Source organism: Drosophila subpulchrella, unplaced genomic scaffold (genome assembly GCF_014743375.2).
Source record: "Drosophila subpulchrella strain 33 F10 #4 breed RU33 unplaced genomic scaffold, RU_Dsub_v1.1 Primary Assembly Seq354, whole genome shotgun sequence".
In the NCBI taxonomy this organism is placed as follows: domain Eukaryota; kingdom Metazoa; phylum Arthropoda; class Insecta; order Diptera; family Drosophilidae; genus Drosophila; species Drosophila subpulchrella.
Window position 1 is genome coordinate 6,070,120 of NW_023665577.1, and position 17,893 is coordinate 6,088,012.

General features: G+C 37.9%; 5 protein-coding genes across 5 annotated transcripts in view; 3 read left to right on the forward strand and 2 right to left on the reverse strand.

The window, feature by feature from the left end:
- LOC119560895 (protein roadkill) overlaps positions 1–9,851 on the reverse strand; it is a 68,929-nt gene extending 59,078 nt beyond the window's left edge. Inside the window, exons 1-2 of the mRNA XM_037874592.1 lie at positions 9,422–9,851; positions 2,157–2,223 (exon numbers count right to left, since the gene is read on the reverse strand). The gene's annotated coding sequence lies outside the window, so the exon portion shown is untranslated. The remainder of the gene's footprint in view (positions 1–2,156; positions 2,224–9,421) is intronic.
- Positions 3,830–6,205, forward strand: LOC119560898 (probable cytochrome P450 6d5). Its single transcript, XM_037874595.1, has 5 exons — positions 3,830–4,387; positions 4,554–4,706; positions 4,767–5,197; positions 5,255–5,503; positions 5,588–6,205. Exons 1-5 carry the CDS (start codon positions 3,858–3,860, stop codon positions 5,647–5,649), a joined length of 1,425 nt encoding a protein of 474 aa, XP_037730523.1. The 5' UTR covers positions 3,830–3,857; the 3' UTR covers positions 5,650–6,205.
- LOC119560897 (probable cytochrome P450 6d5) lies at positions 6,806–9,336 on the forward strand. The gene is made up of 5 exons (XM_037874594.1): positions 6,806–7,400; positions 7,726–7,878; positions 7,941–8,371; positions 8,495–8,743; positions 9,106–9,336. Exons 1-5 carry the CDS (start codon positions 6,871–6,873, stop codon positions 9,267–9,269), a joined length of 1,527 nt encoding a protein of 508 aa, XP_037730522.1. The 5' UTR covers positions 6,806–6,870; the 3' UTR covers positions 9,270–9,336.
- A 596-nt stretch (positions 9,852–10,447) lies between the features above and the next one.
- LOC119560746 (dnaJ homolog subfamily B member 12) lies at positions 10,448–13,208 on the forward strand. The gene is made up of 6 exons (XM_037874363.1): positions 10,448–10,903; positions 11,400–11,574; positions 11,666–12,077; positions 12,183–12,295; positions 12,358–12,521; positions 12,576–13,208. The coding sequence occupies exons 1-6, from the start codon at positions 10,771–10,773 to the stop codon at positions 12,686–12,688; spliced, it is 1,110 nt and encodes a 369-aa protein (XP_037730291.1). The 5' UTR covers positions 10,448–10,770; the 3' UTR covers positions 12,689–13,208.
- A 30-nt stretch (positions 13,209–13,238) lies between these two features.
- On the reverse strand, positions 13,239–14,611 carry LOC119560747 (huntingtin-interacting protein K). Its single transcript, XM_037874364.1, has 4 exons — positions 14,418–14,611; positions 14,105–14,166; positions 13,934–14,041; positions 13,239–13,460 (listed from the first exon to the last, which is right to left on the reverse strand). The coding sequence occupies exons 1-4, from the start codon at positions 14,521–14,523 to the stop codon at positions 13,362–13,364; spliced, it is 375 nt and encodes a 124-aa protein (XP_037730292.1). The 5' UTR covers positions 14,524–14,611; the 3' UTR covers positions 13,239–13,361.
- Between the last annotated feature and the right edge of the window lie 3,282 nt (positions 14,612–17,893).

Sequence of the window (17,893 nt, forward strand, 5' to 3'; positions counted from 1 at the left end):
GCAGAAGAATCTTCTGCTGCACGAAGAGACTCTCCGAAAACTACACTCAAGAAATAAGAAACAAATCCAATGTGAGAGCATGACGGATGGAGAAACTAACGAGCAAAAAAAACTAAAACAAAAACCACACACTAAATTCCATTCCATAGTCATGAACGTACAAGGTTCTTCCTATATCGCTCGATTCCACTTTTATACATACAAAAAACAATATAGAAAAAAGTAAGGCAAAACCAAAAAAGCTCTCAACCTGCGCAAGTGAAAAAGCTACCATTTTGTCTTTGCAAACTCAGAAAAAAGCTGCGCCGGCGTTTGCTCGCTGACCTCAGCTGCTTATTTGTCCGCGAGAGCAAGCGAGATGGCTGCCCCAAAGGAGCGAGAGGGCAAACAAAGTTCTCTCATTTATAAACAATAAACAAAAATATTGGACAGGGGGCGGGGGAGGGCAGCACATGTTTTTAATTGAACTGAACGGACAAACAGAGCTTTTTGCAAGTCGAAACATGTGCAATACACCAGAGCTAGCCTTCTCTTTCTAGCTCTTTTCAAAATGTCAATGCTATTTCGGTTTGTTTTTTTCTGAAAACACTTTTTCCACCCGTCTGGCAACGCTAATGCTCCAAAAGCTTTCCTTTTTTTAAACAAATACAAATTAATATAAATTTAATCAAATTCGAAAAATGTGAGATTTGCGTCACAATCAATAGAAGGAGACAGTGGTCTATATGCAGGGGTGTGTTAGAAAGAGAGCGGCCACAATAGAAAGAAAGAGAGAGCGCAAGCCTGTGTGCCGGGTGTTAAAAAGCCGACTCTACCCAAAGATATAGAAAAAGTTGCCTTGCTTTTCAGCTTCTTTGCTCGCTTTATTCTCGAGTTTCAAGCTTGAGGTTGGGTTTATTTCCATATAGCTGTGTATATAGCCTAAAACATTCCGAAGGGCGTTAGATTGAGATTGAGGAAGTTGTTAAGGCCTGTCACTGTCGTTGTTTTAGTTGTTGTTGCCAAAGCTCTTTTGTCATTCACTTTGTGGGTTTAATTGCGCGTGTTTTTGAACTCCAAAAGTGTTTAATACATTTTTAAGTTTACGACTTTAAGATTAAGGTCACTCGTTTAAAACTGCGCGATATTGAGTAAAGCACACTTTTTGTCAACTACAGAAATTCTAGAAACACTTTGGTTACGCCTGGGCATTTACCGTTGCGAATTGTGGGTGTTAAATGGGAAAATCGGTTAGCAACACAGATGTGAATTATTTTTCCGTGAAAATCACACACAAACTACTACTCGCTACGCGCAGCAGCTGACGAATGAAGCTTTTTTCTTAATATATATTTTTTGTTTTGCGTTTGTTTTGCTCTTGCCGGAAAGCTTTGCATAGAGAGAACCGGAGCTTTGGAGACCAGCATTTATAGAGAGCGAAGAACCACAGACTCAAACTTAAGATTGTTATATATAAATAGTTACGAAGAGATAAGATACTGTAGATAGTTAGGACTGGTGGGTTTTTAAAGAGAAGAAATTATATTATTGTTATTGTTGTTGAAAATATTCCGATGGAGGTATTCAAAAGAGTTTTTTGAGAAATATAGCTATTTGGCTTTTTTCATATGAAAATAAATCTGAAAGTTCTGAAACTAGTATTTTATTATTATTAAAAATATATCTTTGCATACTTTTAGGCATCTAAGAATGTGATTTCTAATCAGATAATTCAACAAATTCAAATAATAATATTGTGATAGATAAGGAACCGCAGGATTCTTAGGACCAATGATTTAATATTTGATTGGTTTATGTTTAGAGTTATACAATCTATCTCTCAAATGAAAGTACTAAAATACCAATTTTACAAACGAATACTGAAAGCACCCAGATATAGCTAACAAAAAGCCAAGTTATCAACACTTTGAAGAACCAAGACAAAAGCTCAGAGCGGCATGTTTGATGGCGGTGGCTGTTGGCTCTCAAGGCCCTTATCAAGGCTATTTACAGGGGAGCAAGTCAGCAGCTTATCAGATAGAGATGGAGAGAAAGCTAATCCCCAAGAATTAATGACTTAATAATTGCCGCTGCCACTGTTCAATTGAAACCCATGTTTACCACTGACCGCTTAGGTGATCCCAAACTAATTGCAGAGATCTTGCGAAGAAACTCACCTTGTTTATGTTATTACTGCTGTTCCTTCCTGTAATTTACAAGCCGAAGCCAAGCAAGTTGAGATATCTGGAAAAAAGGCAAGAAATTCATTAATGTTGACAATTATATATTAATTCATTTAATGATGTTAATAAATGTATGTATAAATAAAATAAACTCGTTTTCATCTGGTTTTGATATGGGAGGTAAACAGTAGCAAGCAAGACAATAGCAACACTTAATGGTAAAAAATATATTTCAAAAAATATATACACTTCCTTTTAAAATTTTTATTAAAGTTCTCTTATTTGTACAGAGACATTTGTTAAAATACGAACATTTATTTTAGTTAAATTACTTTTGTTTCATCCTGCATTGCATATTTTGTATTTTTAAAATTATTTGCTTACACCCGGAGAACTCCAAAAACAAAAATCCCCATATAAAAACAGAAATACACGAATCGGTTCAACGTCTTTGACTTTGTATGCCGCATACAGTTGTTGTCTTTATATTATTGTTGTATTTATTGTTGTTTCCATTGTGTTGGGTTGCTTACATACTTAACCAAAGTCGTTGCCACTCGCTGCACAAAAACAACAACAACAGCAGCAACGAATTACTTTGACAGCACAAAGTTCTCAAGTGAACAACCTGAACATCGGGGAGCGCTACCATAAACGTCAAAGTCAACAAAGCGGGTCAAAACAGGCAAGCGGAAAGTTTTGGGGCGGAGAGAGTTGAGCTATATGTAGGATATATGCAAGTCACAGGTTCTTTCGAAAACGGGGATAGCCCCTGGGCCTAGGTCAATTCCGTTTGGGCCCACCCAAAACTTTATCAATTTGGCTCAGTTCTTGATAAGCATACCCGTTATTCTGCTTCATTATGAATTTAAAAATCACTCAAAGGAATGAGTTGCGATTATACTTATTTAAACAAGTCTTTTAATAGAAACCTTTAAAAGCTCAAATCAAATTACGAAATATCTTGAATAACAAATTAATCAATCCAAACAATGAGTAGGCATTATATTAATGCAATCAAAAATTCAATATGAGATGTTTTTGTTTAGTCTATTAAGATCAAAATAAATAACAAGTCATCTTTATCCAGTTTATATGTTTTATTTACATAGTAAATTATGCGAAAAATATATTTATGTTACTAAGCACATGAGGAAAAAAGATAAAACGAAACTAATGCATTTATAAAAACAACATTCTAACAATCATTATCTACAACTAAAAGGGTCTAATACAAATACAACGCAATTGTTTCAAGCACTCAAGTGAAAACAGCCACCATAATTTTCGAGCCAATAAATATACGTATAGAGGTTTATCAAGGGGCGATTTGTCGTATCACCAATTCAGAGTTGTCTACGGAGCCCAAAGAAAACATTTCCGACAAGTATTATAATGCTAGGTCTGCAACTTTTCAGCGAATGCGAGGAGCTTTTAAATCGCCCAGTCATACTGAACAGGCACTATAAGAAACTCAGTCCGGGAAATCTTCCGGGCAACAGGCAAACTGACCGACCTACCTCAAAAGGAATCGCCTGTCTCAAGTGCTTTTGTTTCTTTTCAAACCAAATGATAAGGTAATACTTCGGCTGAATGGCGAAATTCAGAGACTGGTAGAGCTCCCAATCGAATATAAAACGAAACTTAGTTTCGAATTAGCCCGCTAGAAGTGCAGACAAAGACAATAGAGTTGAAATGATTGGAATTTATCTACTGATCGGTGTAGTAACATTGATATATGTCTACCTCAAGTGGACATTTAGCTACTGGGATCGAAAGGGTTTCCCCTCCACGGGAGTGAGCATCCCATTCGGGGCTATGGAGTCCGTTGCGAAGGGAAAACGATCCTTCGGATTGGCCGTCTACGATATGTACCGATCGACAAAGGAACCGGTGGTTGGATTGTACCTTACTTTGAGACCAGCCCTTCTGATTAGGGATGCTCAACTATCTCGCGATATGGTGACCAAGGACTTTGCCAGTTTTCATGATCGCGGAGTTTATGTCGATGAGGAAAACGACCCCATGTCAGCGGGTTTGTTTCAATTGGAAGGAGCTAGTTGGAGAGCTTTACGTACCAAACTGACGCCTTCTTTTACGTCGGGTAAACTAAAGGCCATGTTTGAAACCTCCGATTCCATTGGAGATAAGTTAGTAGCCAATATTAAGGCTCAACTGCCCCAGGGAGGCAACAAGGAATTCGACATCAAGAAACTAATGTCAACGTAAGTTGAAGGAAGAGGGAAACTGGATTATGTTAAAATGATAACATCCCTCTATTAAAACAAACCTTAAGAGAAGGGTAATAAGGAGTATAAAACTATAATAAGGACTTGTTTAAAATTTGTATACTCTCATAACGGATAACGATATTTATAATTTATCCAATAGCTATGCCATCGATATTATTGGCACCACTATTTTTGGACTCAATGTTGATAGCTTCGCCGAACCTAACAATGAGTTCCTGGCTATTAGCAAGAAGCTCAACCGTAAGAACTTTACCGATATTCTTCGTACAGCAGCTCTATTTCTTTACCCTGGGTAAGGTACATATTGAACTCTTCTCTTTTTTTCACTAAGCCTTAACTATATTACACACAGATTGGAGAAGTTCTTTGTGAGAATTGGCTGGAAGCTGGAATCAGCGGAACTGATGCGCGAACTAGCTCATCGAACTGTCGATCTTAGGGAAAAAAACAATATAGTTCGCAAGGACCTGCTGCAGCTACTTTTGCAACTTCGCAATCAGGGAAAGATCAACACTGATGACACTAATTGGTCAGCGGAGAGTACCAAAAATGGAGTGAAATCGATGTCAAAGGATGTGATTGCCGGTCAGCTGTTCCTATTCTATGCAGCTGGATTTGAGACGACAGCGGCTACAGCATCCTTCACTCTGTACGAGCTCTCTCAAAATCCAGAGGTCATGGAAAAGGCGAAGGAGGATGTACGTAGAGCTATCGAAAATCAAGGCGGAAAGCTGACCTATGATGCTATATCGGATATGAAGTATCTAGAGGCCTGTATCTTAGGTTAGTTTAAAGTAAACTGATGCAAAATATGTTATAATACTTTTATCGAACTTACAGAGACCACTCGAAAATACCCCGCACTCCCATTCCTGAACAGAGTTTGCACTCAGGATTATCCAGTGCCCGATAGCAAACTAGTAATCAAGAAAGGCACTCCTGTTATAATCTCTCTATTAGGAATGCACCTAGATCCCGAGTACTTCCCCGATCCGCTTAATTATCTACCAGAACGCTATCTGGAGGAGAACAAGGACTTTAACCAAGCGGCCTATATGCCTTTTGGAGAGGGACCCAGAATGTGCATCGGTAAGAGCAATTCTAATTCTACGCAATATGAATCTGTTAATTTTAGAATCTTATCTTAAACTTAAAAACTTTGTGGTTTTACAGGCGCCCGGGTTTATACACATGGTTTTGGATCTAAAGTAGAAACTTGGTTTATTATCAGTTAACAGAAATTTTGACTTAACTATCATTAGCAAATCTACCAGGAATTAATGTATTTTTTGAAGATGTATCATACGGATTGACGCTTATGGTTTATGAGCCGCTACTTATGACCATACTTAGGTTAAGAAAAGGCACAAACAACGAACGAATTTTTCTGGTTAAATACTTTTTAATTGCATCAATTTCTGTCTAATTTGTAAGCTATGTGTAGATAGATGATCAAATTTCTTCAATTTTTGTTGTCTGTATACACAATCAATAATGGTTTTCTACAAACTGCGTTCTATAAGTAAATGACATAAGCGTCAATAGAGATTCCAAAGACTTAAGTCACACACGTCTATGCATGTAAAATGAGTTTATAAAACAAATAAATTTGTTTGCTCATCCGTGTTAAATAAAGAGGTGCAATAAAGGCGGACATTTAGAAATTTTGTTCACAAAGTTTCAACTAATTAACAAGTGTATAGTTCCTTTGTTAAACTATTTCATCAAGTTCGGTAATATAAAATAATCTGAAAGTCAATCCAACTAATCTCTTCGATTTCTACAACAATGTTGAGGGTGTGAATGATTTTTCGACTAAATACTTGTGAAAAAAAGAATTATATTGGATTAAAATCTGAAAGTGTATTTATAAGAAATATTTTTTTAAAATAATCTATTATTATTATTACAGCTTTAAATACAACCAACCTTTAATTCACTACATTTCCTTAGGTGTCTCCGCACGTAAAGCGTCTATATATAGATACGTAGTACGTTCTGAGGTTATATGTAACAATTTGCTCTATCATTATCAAGATGCGATCTGTCTTATAGCCATTGCAGTGTTGTCTACCTACCTCACAGGTCTACCTAACTACAGTGACTGCAAATATTATAATGCCTAATCGACAAATTTATGTTCCCTTTAGAGAACTTTTAAATCGTCTTGTCACACTGACCAGGCACTATGTGACACTCAATCAGAGGGATTTCTAGGCAAACAGGCAGACTGACCGAACTACCTCTAAAGGAATCGCTTGCCTAGAGTGTCATTTGTTTACGTCCGAAGCTAAAGAAGATAAGGTAATCGGTCCGTACATATGGCGAAATTGTTTGACACACGCGGCGATTGGGAGAGTTCCCTAACGACTATAAATTGTTAGTCGGCTACGACCGGTTAGTTGCGATTCAGAACGCTAGAAGTTCGGACAGAGAGTGAACAACATATAATCAGTATGATCGGAATATATCTATTGATCGGTGCGGTCACATTACTATATGTCTATCTTAAGTGGACATTTAGCTACTGGGATCGAAAGGGTTTCCCCTCCACGGGGGTGAGCATTCCTTTCGGTGCCATGGAAGCCGTAGCCAAGGGAAAACGATCCTTCGGATTGGCCATCTACGACATGTACCAATCGACAAAGGAACCGGTGATTGGATTGTATCTCACCTTGAGACCTGCTCTACTGATCAGAGATGCTCAACTGGCCTACGATGTGCTGACCAAGGACTTTGCCAGTTTCCACGATCGTGGAGTTTATGTCGATGAGGAGAACGATCCGATGTCTGCGAGCTTGTTCCAAATGGAGGGCTCCAGCTGGAAGGCGCTACGAACCAAACTAACTCCCTCGTTTACCTCTGGAAAACTTAAGGCTATGTTCGAGACCTCCGATTCCGTTGGAGACAAGTTAATAGCCAGCATGAAGGCTCAACTGCCTGAAACGGGCAGCAAGGAGCTGGAACTCAAGAAACTAATGGCAACGTAAGTTATAGGGTCGTACTTGATAATATTGGAATAACTTTGTAGGTGTTCACTGAACATAGCAAATAGTACTTGCTATTACTAATATTTAATCAACGAATCAAATACTTGAAATTTTTTCGTTTACTTGATTATATTTACCACCGCATCAAAAGACAAGTTATTTGCCTAAAGATCTTCAGTATAAATGTAAAAAAAATTTGCTATCATCAAGTGTATATTTAGTATTTTCCTAAATTCTTTGCTTATAACCGCCACTAATTGTAAACTGGCATATCTTATCTAATAGATAACTAATACGCTGCACTTTATATTCCTCCCCTAGGTATGCCATCGATATTATTGCCACGACTATTTTTGGCCTTGATATTGACAGCTTTGCAGATCCCAACAATGAGTTCCAGGCCATTAGCAAAAAAGTAAATCGTAATAACTTTGAAGATATCGTTCGTGGAGCAGCTAGTTTTCTCTATCCCGGGTAAGTTAAAAGAAAGTTTTAAGACTCGTCAAAAAATTAAAAAAATATACAATCTTTTATAGACTGGAGAAGTTCTTTGTGAGGATCGGCTGGAAACAAGAGGCTACAGAAAGGATGCGCGAGTTGTCCAACAGGACCGTCGACCTTAGAGAGGAGAACAATATAGTTCGCAAGGACTTGTTGCAACTCCTTCTGCAACTGCGGAATCAGGGAAAGGTCAACACTGATGATACTGTTTGGTCGGCGGAGAGTACTAAAAATGGTGTGAAATCAATGTCTAAGGATTTGATTGCCGGTCAGCTATTTCTGTTCTACATTGCGGGGTATGAAACGACAGCCTCAACAACATCCTTCACCCTATACGAACTCACTCAAAATCCGGAAGTGATGGAAAAAGCGAAGGAGGATGTGCGCAAAGCTATCGAAAACCACGGCGGAAAGCTGACCTACGATGCCATCTCAGACATGAAGTACCTGGAGGCCTGTGTTCTCGGTTAGTTTTGACAAGAATTAGCCATCCTTTAAAAATAGAGAGACCTGACCTTAAGACAAAAGAATTTTTTATTAGACTGACAAATATTATTCTTAACGAAAACGTGGTTTAATGTTTTTGCAGAAACTGCTCGCAAATATCCTGCTCTTCCATTGCTAAACAGGATCTGCACACAGGACTACCCTGTGCCCGATAGCAAACTAGTAATCAAGAAGGGCACACCCGTCATAATCTCTCTTTTCGGAATGCATCGGGACCCTGAGAATTTCCCCGATCCGCTCAGCTACCAACCAGAACGCTATCTCCAGGATAGCAAAAACTATAACCAAGCGGCCTATATGCCCTTTGGGGAGGGACCCAGGATGTGCATTGGTAAGAAAAAATGTTGTTAGAAAGGGTGAAATAGGAATTATACTCAGTTAGTTGGTTTTAAGATATATGCAATCAAAACAATTGGTAACCGAACTCTATTTAGCTCTGCTTTCTTAAAGGTATTGGAACTAAATGTTTTGGTACATTTTTTGACACACAGAGTATTCGAAATTTGAAACTTTCGTATAGTCAAGAACAGAAGTTCAATTATAACATTATAACGTTTAAAGACTTCCAATTCAAAACACTGTTTTTAAAATCCTTTTTCATCAATTCTCATGTCTTAAAGCTGGATTTTACTTCATAGACTAGGTCTTAGAGAATCCTTCTTGAAAACGAACACATTTCTTTCTATTTTCCAGGTGCCCGCATGGGAAAGGTGAATGTGAAGATAGCGATTGCCAAGGTTTTGTCGAATTTCGATCTGGAGATCCGCAAGGAAAAGAGTGAGATTGAGTTCGGAGTCAATGGAGTGCCGCTGATGCCAAAGTCCGGAGTTCCCGTGCGCCTGTCCCTCAAGAAGTAGACCCTAGTCTAGCATTTAAACTACATATGTAAACCCTATAATAAATCTGCAATATGTATAGAAAATATGGACAAACATTTCAATGGGATGCACTTTTCTCTCCCTCCCCCTCTCTCTCTCGCACACACACTCACATGCACCCGCGTACGCACCTTTGTAAATGTAAATAGTTTTTGTTCTCTGCTTTACATAAGTCGCCCTATTTACTCGACATTTGGGGGACTTGAGGTAAAATTTGGGTGGTCAGCTGCACTTGATTCTCCCAATTGCCGGGAAATGCACTTTTTCCAGCTATGACAACACAATATGGCCGAAAAAAAATACTCTTTCACTTTTTCCAGGCCAAGTTGTGTGAACTGCGCCACACACACGCACACATACACACGCGCACGCACTGGGGGACACGCACACTGTCGCACTCGCGGCGATGACGTTTTTGTGGCCGCAATGCACTCAATTAACGCCTTTTCGCGGCTAATTCGACTGCACTCGTTCGGCGGCGACCCTTTGCTAATACTTTGCAAATTTCCAAGTAAATACGACGAATTTGGCGAATCAGCGAATCACTCGCTTCCCATGCTGCGGCACACACTCACACGCTACCACCCACACGGACGCATGCATATGTTTGACGTCTGTGATCTGGCAACGCTGCGGCAATGCAACTCTGGCTGGCTATTTGGCGGGATCGGCTGTTAATCGCCAAATATTTTATAGCTAACTAGAGATAAATAATCACATTTGATTACTTAAAAATTGATTTCATAACATCATAATTAGCTATAAACCTAATCTTAATTTGGTTTAATAGGTAAACAAACAAGGGTTGCTAAAACTCGCATTTAAAAAACGATAGCACATAAAATCTGATGTCTAGTGATTATATATATATATTTTTGAAAATTTAGAACAGTCACTAATATCCAAATAAAAAATGGGTTGAGTATTGTTTTAACCGGTTTTGAAGCCGGTAAATAACGAACATCTTTTTAATCATTTCGCTGGGCTTCGCTTAAATCTTAAAGGGGGTTTTTTTAAACAAAGTGTATTTTTGTTTTAAGAAATACAAAAGCATACCTATACCTAAATATTTAGTAGTTAATGTTATTATTATTCAGCTAATAAAACTAGCTATTTTCTGTCACCCCCCTCTGAATGCAGCCCTGTTTGCGTTTTTCCTTCGATTGGGTGGCAGCACCCTTGTTTTTCTCTGCTGATGAAAAAGTTGGGAAAATAAAATCAATTAAATTAAAACTGCAGTGAAAACATAGTTCTCAGTGAAAGTGCGGGTGAACCATATAGAAGGAAAACATAGTTTTTCAAGGGACTTCAAGTGAAAAGACCCCGAGCCCAGCAGGCGTACGTGTGTGTTTGTGCGTAGTCCGTAAACGTCACACGCAAACGAGGCCCACGCACACAGATAAAGAGAGCGGAGCCCGACTATTTACTTTGATCACCACGTACTATCTAGTTAATACTAGGGATTTCGGATTAGGGCGACATGGACGGCAACAAGGACGAGGCCCAGCGGTGCATCGACTTCGCGGTCCAGGCACTCGCCGAGGGCAAAATCGAAAAGGCCGAGAAGTTCCTGCTGAAGGCGGAGAAACTCTTCCCCACGGACAATGCTAAAAGTAAGGATAACGAAATTTGGGTCTAGAAAACCCCCACTCACGTGCTCAATTCATCCAGTTCTTCTTGGCAAGCCTCTTTCTTGTAGTCCCTTTAAAGCGGTAATCTTTCGGGTTCGGTCTTATCTATAAAAACAATAAGAATATGTTTGTTTTACCGAACCGGTCGTTGGTTAGCTATCGGAAACAGTGGTCCGTTTTTAATCTAACCAGATATTAAACTCCTATCACCTGTCACCTATAAAATGGACTAAATTTTACTAGTTGTCCCCGATAGCATTAGAATGGTACTACGTATTAGTGTTGCACAATCGAAAAGTCAATTCATACAGTTTATGTTAATAACCTGCAATACTAGAGATTTAACCATTACTCAACATAGAATCGTTTTAAATTTGTAGTATAATTCAACAATAGTTTAAAAATCATTAATATAAATTTAACCAGCATAATGCAATGACCTTTGACCTAATGACATGTTTTTATAACACTCTTTTAGAGCTACTTGCCCAGGTGAAGAGCACCCCGGGAAGCGGAAGCAATGGCAAATCTCGTCCTGCGGCTGCGAGCGATGAGAAAGACAGCGGTCCGCGAAAACGTGTGAACTCCGACTCACGTTCCAATGCCCCAGATTACACCAATGATCAATTGGAGGCTGTACGAAAGGTCAAGAAGTAAGTGCCATACCATCTACAGAGCTTTCTATTAGTTCTTTATATACATAGCCGAATGCTTTTATTTTAATTGTTAACTACTCTCCTTCAGATGCAAGGACTACTATGAAGTTCTGGGCGTGAGCAAGACGGCGACGGACTCGGAGGTCAAGAAGGCCTACAAGAAGCTAGCGCTGCAATTGCATCCGGACAAGAACAAGGCTCCCGGTGCTGTTGAGGCCTTTAAAGCTCTGGGCAATGCTGCCGGCGTCCTCACGGATGCCGAGAAGCGCAAGAACTACGACCTGTATGGCATCAATGAGTCCCACAATGGACACGGAAATAATGGTGGTCACCATGGCCATGGCCAATACTACAACAACGAGTATGGATATTCCCGCGGTTTCCAGGCTGATATCAGTGCCGAGGAGCTCTTCAACATGTTCTTCAACGGCGGATTCCCACAGCAGAATGTCTATATGCGGCAGCAGCGACGTCGTCATCAGGCTCGCGAGGAACGGGATGTAAGGGCTTAAGTCAAGCTGCCTAAGCTTTAGACCTTGACTTTACTGCAACTTTTTGGTTTGAGCCTCGTAGATGAAACTTTACTTTTTCTCTCTATTTTCCAGGGCAACAACTCTTCAGCTTTGATCAACTTGCTCCCTATCTTGTTGCTCATTGGACTCTCCATGATGTCGTCCTTCTTTATCTCGGACCCCATGTACAGCCTGACGCCCTCTCAGTAAATAATGCTCTTAAGCCACCAAAATGCAGTACTAATTAGGTTTCCCCTTTAACCCTCAGTAAATATTCTGTGAAGCGCGAGACGAACGCCCTGAAGATACCATACTATGTCAAGGACAACTTCTATTCGGAGTATCAGGGCTCGGTGGCCCGATTAGAGGAATCCGTGGAAGAGGACTTTGTCAATCATCTGAAACACTCTTGCAGTCGAGAGCGGAATTATCGTAAGTAAAGCAAGTGAACTTTATAAAACTGATGTTAAAGAAACATAATTTCAGGCGACTCAATGCTGGCCAAGGCGCGCACCTTTGGCGATCGGGACCTGTACAGAAAGGCGCAGAACATCAATACGCCTTCCTGCGAGAATCTGCAAAAGTATTTAATCACATAATTTAGTTAATGCTACTACACGAAACCTACTTCCTATACCCCATTTTAAACCTTAACTGGGTTGTAGTCTCTACATAATTTGCTTTAGTTGTTATAAATGAATTTCATTGTCTGTTTTGTTTCTTAATTTATATGTCTATCCAACTACCTTCCCTCTCTCCCCCTCACAAAACGAATTGGAACGAAACGCATAGACATGCTATGAGAGATCAGGTTTTCCCTGATAATGTTTGGTAGCATGATCGGTTGATCAACATTATTATTTCGATAGAGCAATCGGCAATATGTGAGAGCGAAGCAAACGCAACTGCCAAAAAGTCATATTTACGAGTATAAGTGGAGGGCCGAGACGAAGGACTATTGTTTTTTCATTTAGAAATCGGATAACTATAAATATAAATTATACAAGGATACGCATGATCACATATTGATAGTAAAATTGTCAACGGTTTTTTCTTAAGGACACGATTGCATGGGCAGTGGCGATACTCTAAATAAAATTGCAAGTTATTACATTAAAATAAAATCCTTTTAAAAAGGAAAACAACTTGTTTCCGTTGTGGGCTTAAAAGTTTGTTTGTTTTTCTTCGCTAGAGTTTATAAATGTACAAATAAAGCAGTGTTACGCTACATAAAAGAAACAGACGGCGGTTAGTCCAGGTCCTCCAAGCACCTCAGTTGCTGATGATGGCTTCCAAGGCGGCCACCACGTCGCCGCTCTGCTCGCGGAGCACTTTCTCGGCCTGCGCCTTGCTAACCAGCAGCTCGTTCATCTGAAACGGAAGGAAAATGTGGAAGTCATTACTTTGGATGTTCAGAAGGAGGATAAAGGTTAGAAGATTCGATCCTGACCTTTGGGGGTAATTTTCTTTATTTAATAAGCTAATCTTTTAAATATGATAGGATGGAAAATAATAAAATACAATATTTTTCAGAAACTTAAATTATTTAGTTTAAAATTTATGGATTCAATAGAACAATTAATAATGTCCTTAGCCGAAAATCAGTGCAGGGAAACTGGACAACGAATATTTTAACTATGACAATATTGTTCTGCTTAACAAGTACTAGAAGTTCTTGGACAAAGGATATACATTTGCTAAATAAGTATACCATGTCTGCGTGGTGAAAAAGTATCCCACGTAAACCTTTGGATGTTCCTTGAAAATGTTTGAATAGCCAAAGAACACCATTTTAAGATAATCCCTATATGAAGCTAAGCTCGGTGAACGCTGTGGTTACTTACAATCAGTTCAATGTCCTCCTTTTTGACTTGGACCTTTTGGAGCTCCTTTTCCTTGGCTACTCGAAGTTCGTTCTCCTTGTTTCGCTGGTTGCCAAACTGTTCTACGGCCTAAAAATATAAATTAAAGTTAGTATGACCTTTATATTATCTTGTGTAGTACTATAAACTTACGCTGGATATATTGGCCGCGGAGATCTCTTTTTCCTCGGCATAATCCGTAACACGTTCCAAATCTGGTCATAATATAAGATATACATGAGTTATATTTCTGGAGATTGGGCTAAGGTCAACTGCCGGCAATTTTACCAAAGGGGAAGAGCTCTCAAAACCCATGGTTCACAACTTAAGATCAATTTAAAATATATAAAGTTTTAAGCGCCAAAAATGTGTGGGCGCTTTAATACATGATATTTCGCCCACAGATGACTCCTTTTTTTTTTTTGCATTTTTTAGGGGTAGGGTTGAGGGCATCTTAGATATTTACCTGCGGCGCCGTCGTCATGCCGTTTTACATCGGATTTCTTTTGTTTTTGATCCTGCTCATCCTCCTCCACCTCTTCTCTACCGTTGATTTCTTCAGCTTCCGTCATTTTCGTCTGTTTTATTTAATAAACTATCAGAAATTTGTACGTTTTGTTCGGTACCTCGTGCGAATAGAGATGACCAACCAGTGATGACACTATCGATAGGATAAAGTTTGTAATCGATTATTTATAACTCTATATTTAAGCTTGACCTTAATTTACATTTCTAATTTATATATTTCAAAAATTTATATTTTCAATAAAAAAATAATGACTTAATTATAAACAAACGACTTTATTTGTATCTAAAGTAAAGGACAGCGTTGCCACCTTGTAGCTTTTTAGTCGAAGTTCGGCAGCCCTGTTTCTTGGCGCGCTAAGTTTGAAAAGTTTGCTTAATATTTGTACATTTATAACCAAAGGAATAGTAAAATCATCAGAACGGTGAGAAAAATTTTCATTTTGTGGGCAACAAGTTTTAAGCCCTTAATTTTGACAAGAAAACGAGAGCCTTAAATGTGAAAGAAACATTAATGTCGTGTGGGAAATTGTAGCCCCTTTAAAAGATTATTAGAAGTAAATTAATTCTACAATGTATCAAAAAAAGTGTGAGTGTGAAACATTGCCAGAATCTTTTTTAAGCTACATAACTAGTTTTATATATAATTTGTTTAAATTTTAATACGTCAATGTTTTTGTTAATTGAATTTAAAGACGAAGTTTGTGTGTCAAACCGCAAAACTAATTAAAAACGTCTCGCACATGAAACGTAAGTAACTGCTTTTGGCGTTTTTCTCGTTTCTTTTGCACATTCCAATTTTTGTGTTGCGGTCAAAATGTTAATTATAAGTTTGATGCCCGGCTATAATTAGATTTCGCAACAGCAGAGACATGAATACTTTTCAACACACATACATGGATGTGCGACATCCTTTTTTCCTAGTCTCCTGGCGGGGGTCCTTCATGTCCATGTGTGTGTCACTGTGTCCTGTTGACATAATCGTTTGCCATCATGATTAATTTAATTGTCACTTTGACGGAAGGACTCTCACAGTTCCTCCTTCTTGCTGGCTTTGCTTGGGTTGAAAATCAAGATTAATTAGCATCCATGACCATGGGCGGTCAACATCATTTGTTAGGGGGTGTGCGTGTGTGCAAGTGGGGGGTGCGATGGGGGTCAAAGGATGAGCGAAAAAGGGGCATCCACGGGGAGGCAACATATGTGCACTGCATTTAATTCGATTTTATTTCGGCAGCAGTGGGTTTTTTCGACCGAATTTCGCATGCAGAGCGCGAGTGATAGGAAAATAAAAAGAAAAGTGGAGCACGGAAATTCTTGAGAACTTGAAGCGTAGTTATTGATACCCTGTAACAATGAGGATGACATTTTAATCTTTATTACAATTACATCCTGATACATTAGGACTAATTTCTGGGAGTATATTCTGAACAAATAGTATAGGTTTAACATCAAAAACAATTTTAACAGCTAAAACAGTTTTACTAGAAAATGTATTTTAATTAATAAGTCCAATTTCTATACTTATCCTAAAATTTAATTGATTTTTGTAATCACAATATTAAAAATTTCTGGGAGTATATTTTGAAGAAATAAAACAAATTTATTATCAAACAAAATTTTAACACGTAAAACAGCTTTACTAAAAAATACATTTTTAAATATAAGACCAATTTCTACACTATTCCTAAAATGTAATTGATTTTTGTAATCAAAATATTACAAATTTCTGGGAGTATATTCTGAACCAATAGAATAAATTTAATATAAAATAAATTTTAACAGTTAAAAATGATTTACTAGCAAATACATTTGAAGTAATTAAACAAATTATTTTACTTATCCTAAAGTGCTATTGATTTTTGTAATCAAAATATTAAAATAAACAAAAAAATGTGTAGTTTTAACAAGTTAAAGACAAATTTTTATATTAATCCTTAAATTTAATTTATTTTCTTAATCACAACATGAAAGGACTAAGGAGTCCTTAAAAGTAATATTAATAAGATTTAAAATTTAAATGTCTAGACACTACATAAATCTTGATAGCCCTTCAAAAAGAGTATTCAAAAAGGGAACATGAGTTTTGTTTACCGCAGAATCTCAGCTTGAACGCGGCATATGTGATTGGCAGCAACAGGCGTTGCATTGTCAGCCCTCTTTCCGCTTTTCCCACCCAACTCCTTCCCATTTTTCCTACCCAACTCCCACACTTTTTTCGTTGGTCTTGCGTTTGCCAATTTGAAATTAAATTATGGTGCTAATTAGCGCAGCACATAAATTAAGTCAGCAATTTCGGTTGGCATTGTGGTTGGCAATGGCAAATTGAGCGTTGCATATCTACAGGGGCATCCTGTTTCTGTATCCGCAAGTGTGTTGGTGTTGGCACCCAAAAATTCACACAGTAAATTCTTTTTCCATTTTTTTTGGGGGTAAACTCGCTTGCGTGACGTAATTTAACTTGCATTGTCTTCTCGAAGGGCAAAAATTTGTGTCGACTTTGTTGTTTCTGGTGGTTACTTTTACACTCGTTTTTATTGTTTCTTTTTTCGGTTTGCTTGTGGTTTATGTTTTTTTTTCGCTGGGGTTTTTAAGTGTGCGATACAGATGTAATGATAGGAAAGACGACACGCCATAAATGTGTTATCAGGATTGTGTAATAATTTAAAGCCCAAGAAATGTTGACAAATGTGTGGTTTTTAGTTCCAAGATGATTTAAAATTTTGGGTTTTCTTTTTAATATGCTGTTATATGTAAAATAAATGACTACCGGGGGTTTTCTTATTATAGCTACTTATTTGTATTGTTGGTAAATTTTCCTAGCTAATTATATACAATTTTGTAACGAAATTCAATGCAATGTGTACTTCTATCAAGTGATTTCTTTATTACTAGACTTAGAATTTACTTATCTTTTAAGTTTTCCTACGTATCCTTTAAGTGTAAGCCCAAAAATGTACATTTTATGATTATTATTTTTGAGTCCTGAATGATGCTTGTGCGTATGTTTCTGATGTCGAAAACCAAATTAATTCAAAGATTTGGCATTGAACGTGTGTTCAATCCGACTCATACCTCAACCAAAAATCATCACTCCTGCTGCCTCAATGAAACCACACTTCCTGCTCCATTTTGGGGATTCCCTTCATGAACTGAATGCACAATGCAATTGACTGCACACACAGTAAAGGTCAAAGTATTAGCATTGAGTATAAAATATTCTTTTTTAAGTGTCTGAAATTTAAAAAATCTATTTTAATTTTTTTATGTATTAAAGAAATACAAGAAAAGTGTTAGTACCATATAAAATTATATACTTCAAATTATTCTTTATCTATACTCAAAATAACGGGGCTCAGGTTTTATTAAAAATGATTTTAAAAAAGCCTGTAAATTTTTATTTGGTTTATGGTTTTT

Excerpts from the sequence above, each read along its gene's own strand:
- LOC119560898 (XM_037874595.1), top strand. The coding sequence starts at position 3,858 with ATGATTGGAATTTATCTACTGATCGGTGTAGTAACATTGATATATGTC. Across the intron at positions 4,707-4,766 it reads GCTCTATTTCTTTACCCTGG|ATTGGAGAAGTTCTTTGTGA; the intron begins GTAAGGTACATA and ends TATTACACACAG. Across the intron at positions 5,504-5,587 it reads GGGACCCAGAATGTGCATCG|GCGCCCGGGTTTATACACAT; the intron begins GTAAGAGCAATT and ends GTGGTTTTACAG.
- LOC119560897 (XM_037874594.1), top strand. The coding sequence starts at position 6,871 with ATGATCGGAATATATCTATTGATCGGTGCGGTCACATTACTATATGTC. Across the intron at positions 7,879-7,940 it reads GCTAGTTTTCTCTATCCCGG|ACTGGAGAAGTTCTTTGTGA; the intron begins GTAAGTTAAAAG and ends AATCTTTTATAG. Across the intron at positions 8,744-9,105 it reads GGGACCCAGGATGTGCATTG|GTGCCCGCATGGGAAAGGTG; the intron begins GTAAGAAAAAAT and ends TCTATTTTCCAG.
- LOC119560746 (XM_037874363.1), top strand. The coding sequence starts at position 10,771 with ATGGACGGCAACAAGGACGAGGCCCAGCGGTGCATCGACTTCGCGGTC. Across the intron at positions 12,296-12,357 it reads TACAGCCTGACGCCCTCTCA|TAAATATTCTGTGAAGCGCG; the intron begins GTAAATAATGCT and ends TTTAACCCTCAG. Across the intron at positions 12,522-12,575 it reads CAGTCGAGAGCGGAATTATC|GCGACTCAATGCTGGCCAAG; the intron begins GTAAGTAAAGCA and ends ACATAATTTCAG.
- LOC119560747 (XM_037874364.1), bottom strand. The coding sequence starts at position 14,523 with ATGACGGAAGCTGAAGAAATCAACGGTAGAGAAGAGGTGGAGGAGGAT. Across the intron at positions 14,167-14,417 it reads GCATGACGACGGCGCCGCAG|ATTTGGAACGTGTTACGGAT; the intron begins GTAAATATCTAA and ends TATTATGACCAG. Across the intron at positions 14,042-14,104 it reads CCGCGGCCAATATATCCAGC|GCCGTAGAACAGTTTGGCAA; the intron begins GTAAGTTTATAG and ends TTATATTTTTAG.